This window comes from Equus caballus, chromosome 8 (genome assembly GCF_041296265.1).
Source record: "Equus caballus isolate H_3958 breed thoroughbred chromosome 8, TB-T2T, whole genome shotgun sequence".
Taxonomy (NCBI): Eukaryota; Metazoa; Chordata; class Mammalia; order Perissodactyla; family Equidae; genus Equus; species Equus caballus.
This window is the reverse complement of record NC_091691.1, coordinates 84,799,673-84,810,151: the sequence shown is the minus strand read 5'-3', so window position 1 is coordinate 84,810,151 and position 10,479 is coordinate 84,799,673. Positions and strand designations below refer to the sequence as shown.

General features: G+C 41.0%; 1 protein-coding gene across 6 annotated transcripts in view; it reads left to right on the top strand.

Moving 5' to 3' along the window:
* Positions 1–1,194: 1,194 nt before the first annotated feature.
* Positions 1,195–10,479, top strand: part of LMAN1 (lectin, mannose binding 1) — a 28,526-nt gene continuing 19,241 nt past the window's right edge. For all 6 annotated transcript variants that reach the window (XM_070275802.1, XM_070275803.1, XM_023647905.2 and 3 more), the window contains exons 1-5: positions 1,195–1,655; positions 4,886–5,040; positions 5,124–5,231; positions 6,119–6,180; positions 7,341–7,440. In XM_070275802.1, the coding sequence (XP_070131903.1) occupies positions 1,427–1,655; positions 4,886–5,040; positions 5,124–5,231; positions 6,119–6,180; positions 7,341–7,440 (654 nt within the window). In that variant the 5' untranslated portion in view covers positions 1,195–1,426. The remainder of the gene's footprint in view (positions 1,656–4,885; positions 5,041–5,123; positions 5,232–6,118; positions 6,181–7,340; positions 7,441–10,479) is intronic.

Sequence of the window (10,479 nt, the reverse complement as noted above, 5' to 3'; positions counted from 1 at the left end):
TAAGGATTAATTGCTGACCTGTTTTAACTCATCTTGTGACCAGCAACCTGCTGCCCACCAATTTGCTGTGCTCACCTTGTGACCACTGACTTGCTGTGCTAGCAAAGCATCTTGTGACAGTAGTAAGAGATATTCCTGTTATGTATGACATATGCTCTTCTTTCCAAGACAGTATCTAACCACTCTGTACACCCTACTTCTTTGGAGAGCTTCCTTCCTTGTGGAAAAGTTCTCCTGGGCTATCGTCTTCAAACTGCCTCGTAATAAATGCACTCCAATTTTGATTTATAGATTGATTACGGATTGTTTGCATCAACAGCAGTAAAGGTCCATGAGTCTGGAGATAAGAAGTTGAGAGGTTAATGAAAACTATGTTAAAATAAGGTGGGCTAGTGTGGTGCTTATAGCCCAGATGAACAGAGCTAATAAAATAAACAACTTACATCATACTGCTTATCCTCAGATTTTTTAAAAAAAATCATTATAAGACATTTATAAGAAACAAAACACTGGATGACCACGAATATTTTGACAATATTTTTTCTAAATAAGGGAAAGAAGATTCCCTTTAAAATGCGGAGTTATTTGTTGAGTCAAAGACCAATACTACCTCAAATGTCCAGGTTCTGTTGACCCCTTCTTCCATAACTCATAATCCCTCTTACCAAAACTAAACAAAACTCTGTTTCTTTGGATGCACTATTGCTATGGTTTCAAAATTTGGAAAGCTCGTTAGTAAATTTTGAGAGAGGTAAAGGTTGAGTGACAAATTCATGGAAACCCCTGATTCAACAACAACAAAACGATCCTAGGGCTCTACAGCCTTGTGGACCACTGGTTCCCCGTTTGAAATGCCCTCACACAGGTTGCTGGAGATTAGAGGACTGGAACTGAGTTTAGTATTCGCGATTATGCCTTATTTCTGGAAAGACTTGTTTCTGCAAGGTCCACCTAAGAAAACCAGCTACTGCATAATTGGTATCCCATCAAAACGAATGCCTTTCTTCTAAGGAAGTTCCGCTATAGCAGAGAGGACTGATACGGCGGAATCACAGGTGTTAGAGCTCGCGAATTCCACCAATAAGGTACGTTAGGAGGCAGGAGAAAGCTTCTGGCAGGTAGACACGGGGCCAGCTCCTCTCCACTCCGCGTCACGTGGGAAGGGAATGTTGGAGTCCCTTTCCCGCCTCACGAGAGGACTGGAGGAGCGCGCGGCCCTCGCCGCCTCCAGGCCCCGCCCCCTCGCGCACGGCCCCGCCCACAGGTGCTCCAGAGCTGGCAGCTGCCAGGGTAGCGAGGCCGGGGGCGGGGCTCACCCTTGCCCTCGGGGGCCCTCGCGCTCCGCCAATCAGCGAGCGCCCTGTTGGCCGTCCGCGGCTCCCGCGCCCCTCCCCCTCCCGCCGGCCTCCTCTTCGCAGAATCCAAGATGGCGGGATCCAGGCAAAGGGGTCCCCAGGCCAGAGCTCGGCGGCTCTTCTGCGCCTTGCTGCTGTCGCTCAGTCGCTTCGTCGGTGGCGATGGCGTGGGAGGCGACCCCGCGGCTGCAGGCACCCCAGCCGCGCTGCCACATCGCCGTTTCGAATACAAATACAGCTTCAAAGGGCCGCACCTGGTGCAGAGCGACGGGACCGTGCCCTTCTGGGCCCACGCGGGGAGTAAGCCGGGGCAGAGGGCGGGGGGCCCGGATCCCCTCCTCGCCTTGCGCCTCCTCCTCTTCACCCTCTCCCCGCTGCACGCCATCTGCACGGTGGAGGGGCCCCTTCTCAGCAGCCCCTTCTGCAGGTCGGCTCTGCTCCGCAAGGTTCCCGCCGCCTCACCCCCAGCCTTGCCCCCCGTTCTGTCCACCTGCCCTTCCTCCTGTCCTCTCTTCTTTGATCGCATCGGTTCTTTCTGTTTGATCTAGAGGTGTTTTGTTACTTCCTACGCTTCCAAGCGCTCACTTCAACTCGCTTCTGGGCATCACGTTTCAGCCTGCCGCCACGTCTCAAGGGGAAACGTCCCGCAGCCGCACCCCTAGCCATCCCAACCTGAGACCTGTTCGCGCAGCCCCCCTACCTCCTTTCCCGCTCCCCCTCGGCTCTCCCCTGCTTTTTTCCCTCCGGTGTTAGCAATGTAAGTTAATGCTCCAGTTTGTACCCCATACCCCCTGATGGCTCCAGAGATGGCATATGTTGGTTTTAGAGTAATTTTTAATTCCGTGTCAGAGGACGTTCTTCTCAGCCTGTTGGAGCTACACCTTAAATTTGCCTCTCTCCATGACTTGGTGTGGTCTTTGATCTTTTCTCTTGTGATAACACATTATGCAATAGTCACACTCAGTCCTTTATTTAGTAGAAGAAACGATATATTTTTTAGTATTGATTGCTTCAGAATTTGAGACTAAGAATAGCATTCTATCTACAGCTTTTTTTTTTTTTTAGTGTTTTTGAAAAGTTGGAACAAACTATGCTCCATGTTTTATTCACTCTGTGTTTGGCACTGTTAGTCGGTAAGAGAGCCTTGCTACACGTTTACATATGTGAAAGAAAACAAAACTGTCGTTTAGTGCTGATGTGTCACTGCTGACTAAGGAACCGGCTGTAGCACTTGGCGTGCTGTAAGCTCCGTTCAGTGACCGTCAGATGCACCCTTTGAAACAAGCGGCAAATGCCTTTATATGGGATGAGAAGCTCTAACAATTTGAATTCCATTGTTAAGTGTAGTTAAGCAATCATTTAGATAAGGTTTATATACATCATTTTAGATTGTCCAATGCTTGAAACAGAATGTTCCATTTCTAGAAAGTAATTACTGAATAGGAAGCACACTTTTAGGAAGGGCCGTTTGACTGAAATTAACATGTAATTAAAAGGTATAAATTTCAATTTGACATAATGACCAAGTTATTAAATTTGAAGCAGAGTGTAATTATTTTGTTACTCAGCAGACATTATGTGCCCACTCATCAAAGGTGTATTGCTGAACATTTGTTATCAAGGTAACATTGTTCTTAATACACAAAGATGATGCAGATATACCAAACACAGTTTTGGGGGTTTTTGTTTTTCTTTTTGGAGCAATGATGAATTTTTCAGCAGTGGTGATGAGTTTGTTCATACTTTTTCACTTCTGCATCTCTCCATTGCCTGCTTGCTCTTCTATCTCTTTCTCACACTTACCACCAGCCAATTAGCAATATTAGCCAATTGCTCAAATTAGTTACCTAACTACAGAGCCTATAACCAGCTCAGCTTGTCTGCTGCAGAAATGTCAGATGACATACTTGAACAAATTAAAGTTTGATGGCTAGACTGCATTTGAAATAGAGGGATTACTATTTTACCCATGACTTGTCTATCTCCTGACTCTGGGAATCACTGCTGTGGTATCCCTTGCTTTCATTTTCACTGTAATTTTTACAATTTCAGTGTTTTCTTGACTTCATTGATCATTGTTTCCCTTTTCATTTTGCCCTGAGATCCATTATTTAAAACAATTTTTTAAAATAGAGAAATTTAAGATGCAATTTAAACATGGCCCTTTACATTCATCCCTAAAGCAAGACCAAATCTATGGTGTTTCTTTTTCTCACCTCTAATGCCTTTTATACTGTCAGTACACATCCCTGGGTCCATAAGGGCAAAAAATGATAACAATTTGTCACTCTTTATAGCTCTCAGAGTTCTTTCACCTTCATTCTCTGATTTGATTCTTAATAGGCAAGGCAAGCATTATCTGTTTTATAGATGAAAAAACTGATGTTCAGAAAGATGAAGGTTCTTGGAAAGGGTTACATAGCTGGTGTCAGTAAACAGAACTCAAATCTAGGTCTTCTGATTCTATATCCCATGCTCTTTCCATGATGCCTGCCCCCAACCTTGCAGTGTTTGAAAGTGACGGTGACAAATAGTGGCTGATCTTAGTAAAGTATCTTAACTTTACTTGTCTTTTTGTAAGTTTTTCCTACCTGTAAAGAGATAATAGACTTATTTCCCAGCGTGGATGTCCAAACTGGTTAACATCTAAGAGTGTGCTAGAATTGTTCCAGTTTAGGCCTTTAGTAATTATGTAGTCCAATAATAGGAATAGCTGACATTTATTGAAACATTTACATGCACTTATGAAGGCACTTACATGCCTGTGAGGTTGTTAGAGAAATGGAGCAGCGTCAACAATTGAACAGCTAATAGGTGGTGGAGCTGGGACGTGAACCTAGTTTGGAAATGCAAACCACCATTTTGGGCTTCACCGTTCTCTCTGAGAATCTGCTGACGCTGAAGAACTGTTTATTGACTTGAAATTCAGTGGACCCTCTCCCTAGAAGAATGCATATATGCACAAAATTTTGCATATAACTTTTGGGGTGTTTATGGAAGTAATTGAGCCCAGCCCCTTCATTTTACAGGTGAACATATGGTGGACCCAAGAGAGTAAGAGAATTATTTGCTCAAAGTCACACAGCTGAACTGAGACTAGGAATAAGTCTCTTGATTCCTAGTGGTATGTTCTTTTCACAATGTTTGAGCTTTCCAACATTTGTAAACTGGTAAAATAAATTGCAGTTTTAAAAAAATAACATGCAAATTTTTGATGTATTTGAAAAAGAATACTATGAGGGGATCAAATAGTTTCTTTGCCTTTTAAGCCATAATTTCCTCCATCCTGCCCCTTGAGTTTAATTTTTTTTGCAATATTTCACTATTCAAAAGATAAGAGGGGAGGGTGTTAGAATGCCCTAAAATGTAAAGTTGAAATTGTCAACATGAAATTTTTTCGTATCAAAGTTATTGTACAGGTTACTGAGTTAAAATTACATCTCTATAGGTATGTGTAACCGTTTTTTAATGGTTCATTGAGTTTTACCTAATTATAACTTAAAGCTTTGCTTCCCTGGTTTTTGTTCTAGATGCTATTCCAAGTTCAGATCAAATTCGAATAACACCATCTTTAAAAAGCCAAAGAGGATCAGTGTGGACAAAGACAAAAGCAGCCTTTGAGAACTGGGAAGTTGAGGTGACATTTCGAGTGACTGGAAGAGGTCGAATTGGAGCTGATGGCCTGGTATGATCATTTCTTTAACTTAGAAAATGTATATAAATGCATATACCACCAGCCTCTCAATGGTCCCCGTTATATATTCACAGGCAATTTGGTATACAGAAAATCAAGGCTTGGAGGGTCCTGTGTTTGGATCGGCTGATATGTGGAATGGTGTTGGAGTATTTTTCGATTCTTTTGACAATGATGGAAAGGTATATTTGTTGTCAGCACTATTACTTGCTTTAATATGTTTACTAACAAAATTAGGCTGTGAGAAATAGAGCTTGTTTTACTGTTTTGTCAGTTTAGTAGAACTCCCCAAGCTATATTTTTAATATAATGGTTAGTCTTTATGTAACTGAGAATTTACAAATACAAAGCTATGAGTACATGGTTTGTCATACACCAGCTTGAGGCCATACGGGAGCCCTAACTCTGAGAACTGGGCAGTGACCTCCTGCCCCACTGCCCTGTGTGTGCTTTGATGTAACTTTGATGGAAGAGCATGAGTCGTTTAGAAGCAGGCAGTGAAACCAGTAGTGTTAAGAAAACTGTAACAGTTTTCGTGAAAATACCCATGTGCGTTACTACTGCTAACTTACGTACTAATATCTTTTCCTATGTTGATCACTCTTTTTGATCAGCCAGTTTCTCTAATGATCTCTCCTAAAACAGTTAAGGACAAAATGTGCTTACATATTGGAAACATTAACTTGTGCTTCAGCAGCCTTAAGATTGGTGATCTTTGTTTTAGGTTGTTTCTCTACTGATTTTCAGAGGTCATTGTTAAACAATTTGAAGTTGAACCGTAATAATTCAGTGAATGCTGCGGCCGTGTTTGTCCTGTTACTAAACTCCCATAAGCTCACGTTTGTGCCACGTGCATGGTGTCCTCAGATATGTGTTGAGGTTGACTATTCAAAGACAAGGCACGTCAATCTTTATTGCGGTGTTAAGTAACTGTTTTTGAATGATTCTAACAGTGTGGTAAATTTTTTCTAAGTAAGTGGAAGTCTCTTCTGGAGAAGTAATCCTCCAGAACAATCTAGAATTCTTTGATCTAAGGACTTTAAAACAAATACATTCTCTTTATTTTCAGAAAAATAATCCTGCTATAGTAATTATAGGCAACAATGGACAATTCCATTATGACCATCAAAAGTAAGTATGTGTTTTTTTACATTATTCCTGATTTCAGCTTCTTTTTGGAAACCTTATAAAATATGTTGTTTCAAATCTGAATATTTTTCAGATGAAATAAGATTATTCTCTTTCTTGAGATGTATTTTATAAGTTGGTGGAAAAGTCTTATTTTATTTGGTTCTGTTTTTAAGTTCTTTCTGTGGACTACCTCAGATTTCAAACATAAAAATGTGTTTCATTTACTCTAAAATTAGATAATACTTGTGAAGGTTTATAAAATGTTCCTGGCTCTCAGTGATGCCACTAGTCGTGTTTTTTCGTCTTTATTAAAAGGGATCTTTCAGAAATAAAATTCAGAGCCTTGACCAAACTAATGACTAAGCAGTTTACACTACCCGTTCAACCTTAGTATTGCTTTCTTTAAAGACTCTCAGTGGCTACAAAACTTGTAAGTGTTTAGTTTATTTACAATGTGTATGGATTAGGTATGTACATTTTTCATTTTTACATGTTTGTTGTGAGAGGAATTACCTTTTAGCCAATCAGTGAACTGTAAGAAAAATTCCTTATCCACACTCCTGTTTGCTGTTTGCTACCTTAGTGATTTCCGCTCTGGTAGTTTATCACAGTTGCCCGTGGAGCTATTTGGAGTAGACGTGCCTGGGCCTCTCTGTGGTTCTGCTTCAGTTGATTGAGGGCAGTATCTGCGAATTTGCTTTTTTGTGTGTGTTTGAGGAAGATTGGCCCTGAACTAACACCTGCTGCCAATCTTCCTCTTGGTACTTGAGGAAGATTGTCGTTGAGCCGACATCTGTGCCAGCGTTCCTCTACCTTGTATGGCTTGACGAGTAGTGTATAGGTCTGTGCCCAGGATCCAAACCCATGAACCCTGGGCCACTGAAGCAGAGTGTGTGAACTTAACCACTATGCCACTGGGCCGGCCCAGGATCTGCATTTTTAAAAGCTCCCTATGTTGATTCTGATTCTGCCCTGGAGTAGAGGACTGCTGCTTTAGTCAACTTTGTGTCTTCTGAAGAAATAACTTCAGCTATCCCAAGAGTTTGTCATAGCTTGATATTATTTTAATCTTCCCAAACATTAATAATTTCAAAAAGTGAGTTTTTAAATACTAAAAAGTTTTAAGTTTCTTGTTTGTTTTCCTTTCCCTCATTCTATAGTGATGGTGCTAATCAAGCTTTAGCAAGTTGCCAGAGGGACTTTCGTAATAAACCCTATCCTGTCCGGGCAAAGGTTATATATTACCAGAAAACATTGACAGTAAGTAACATGCATTTAGAGATAATCAAATTCTAGTAAGGCTTTTCATCCTGAATCCTTGACAGAAGTTAAATGTATTTAAATTTGGATATTGTTCATCAGTGTTACTCTGAGAGAACAGAGTGGCTTCAAAGCTCCATGTAAGTGGCCGCGTGTTATAAAACCTTGCCAGTAGGTTTGCATTTAGTTAGTAAATGTTTAAGCATCCTGCTGTATGCCACACATTATATACTTATCCAAGCCTTCAAGATACAAATGTGCCTAAGACAAAGGTCATTTTCTCCAAAGAGCTTGTAGTCTCATGGAGGAGACACTTAGATAGTGTTACTATGCTTTGTGATAAATGCTACCTCAGAGATATCACTAAGGGATCAAGGGTTTAGAATCCTGTCATCCTGACAAGCGGGAGACGGGAAGGTCAGGAAGTTTCTCAGAGTTGAACTGCACCTTGAAGGGGAAATAGAGATTTCCGAGATGGAGTGCATGTTCCAGGCAGAGGGCCTTGAGAGAAGTGGAAAGATTTGGGAAAGGCAAGTCGTCTTGTGTGCCTGGAGGATAGAGGAGACCCGTGGGAAGTGAGGTTGAAAGGTCGGCAGTAACGGGTCTTGCAGACCTCATTTAGTTTATTCTATAAGAAACTGTTAAAAGAGTTTTAAGCAGGAAGTGAAAGGGTCCAATCTGCAATTTAGGAAGCTGCCTTAGGCAGCAGTGTTTTTATAATGGTATTTGTGAAAGGAGCCAAGGATAAGATGATTTAGACTCCTTGGCTCTTAAGAGGCCACATCCTGTGCCTGGTACTTTATATGTGGTTTCTCATTTGTTCTTTCCAACAGCCTGCTGGGGTAGGCTTCCCCATTTACACACAGGGAAATTGAGTATGGGGGATTTTAAGTTACCTGGACAGCATCATACCAAATGAGTAACAGAACTGTGATTTAAACCCAGCACTAATTTAACTGCGAGACTCCACTTGTGGTGTGAACCAGGTAGAGGGAAGACAGAGGAGAGATGATTAGGAGGTGGAGACTATAGGACTTAGTGCTAGCTTGTTAGGGGGTAGGGAGGTGAATACAGATGCGGAGTCAAAGATAGTTCCTGAATTTCTGGCCAATTTTACAACTAAGTGGTTCCAGTAACTTGCCTGGTTCCATTAACTAGCCAAGAAGCAGCACATTTGTTTGTGTTTGTTTGAGGGAGGAGTGGGAAAGCAGAGGGTTGATAATGAGTAGACAAATTGAGTTTAGAGTAATACTTCGGTGGATCTATCCAGCTGGCAGTTATAATAACTAAGATCACTAATGCAGTGTCAGCTTTGTTTTTTGAAGACGCTATCTATATCTGGTTATACAATACTTATAAGTAAAAAATATTTTGTATAAATTTTTATTTCCCCTAAATCATGAGCTAGCCTTATACTCCTGCGTATAAAACTCTGAAAAAGGTGGTTCCTTGGAAAACTGTGTTGGCTCATTCTTATATTCCACGCTAATTTAGAGAGCTCAGAGTAGAGGAAGTGTCCAGTCTATTATGATTGACTTGGATTTGAATTCCACTGAAATGATACATCTTGTACAGTCTCATCAGGGTCATCAGTAAATCCCACTTACCTTCCTGTGGCAGAGCCCAGGCACCAACCATCACACACTTGAGCTGACCCATTGCAGGGAGGCCTTGAGCCCTGCCAGCAGTTCCCAAAACAATAGTCCTGCAAAATGTACTCCCACAGGAGTTCCATGGTCAGAAGAGATTGGGCATGAATGCGCATGTGAGCACATTAGAGATTCTGGGAGGTCCTGAAATAAAGAAACATTTACTGAATCCCACATTTTTCAGTCTTACTTGACCATGGAATTCTTTTTTCACCTAATATCTATGAAGGTCTATAGAGCCGGTGTTCTGAAGAATACATTCTAGAGAGACTTGGGAGTTCGCATGGCTATGACTCAGTGGTTCTATTCTTTGTTGGCTCAGTCTTTCGCCCCTGTAATTTTCTATCTCGAGGAATCATACTCATTCTTGAACACACTAGTTCAGATCCCTTTTTCCATCAGATTTCCCAAACATCAGCTCATAATGATCTGTTTCTCCTAAACTTGTATTTTTTTTCAATGCTTCTGTAGATTTTAAAATATATTGTCCTGAGTTGCTAGTTAACTCTGTGTTTGAATGTCTTTTCTCATCAATATAATTGTAAACTTCTCAGTGCAGGCATTATATCCTGTATTGCTCCTAGTCCCTAATATTGTACCCATTTTAGGTACTCAGGAGATGTTTGTTAAATTAGGACTTACACGCTTAACTTGTCCCAGCTGTTTGAACATCAGAGGGGAAGGCAAAGTAAGGGGAGCAAGAGATGCTATTGGTGGAGGAAACATGGTCAAAACAAGAGACTTTAAATACTGCTAGTATACTGTTTAACGGTGGGCTAAACCTATAAGGCGAATAGGAATGTTCTTGATGCCCTCGTAAAGGAGTGTTGCTGCTGTTAATCAGTGGACACGTTGTACGTGTACGGTCACAGTCCCCACCTTCCTCCAAAGTCATAGTACAATGAATACGTTGTACCCTTTTTTTAAAAAAAGAATTAGAACTAGACAGTAAAGACTCCTGATGAATTTTCAGTTTGTTGGGATTCAAGGAAAAATACTGAACAGTTAAAATAGAAAAGTTTTTAATATTGGAATTAGAATGGGATTAACTTAACCCATTTTTTTTTTAGCTCTCAAAGGCAGATGTCTTACTGATCACTGATTCTGATTTGAAAGACTCTGTAGAGGAGTGCCAGTTGTAAAAGGTGTAAACTGAAATAGGAGCGTTACTGATCAGAGGAAGCAAATATTAATATCAGGCAACTCAATGGCAGGTGATCTAAAAAAGTTGATAGTTCACATTTCCATCCTACGTTATATAGAGATTAACCCTTCACGTTGACAGGTATCTTATTCCTTGCTGAAAATTTGGACAGAATACTGTGACGTTAACCTGTGTGAGTTAATTTTGACTATCACTGACAGAACTTTGCATCTGGAAGTAGTGATT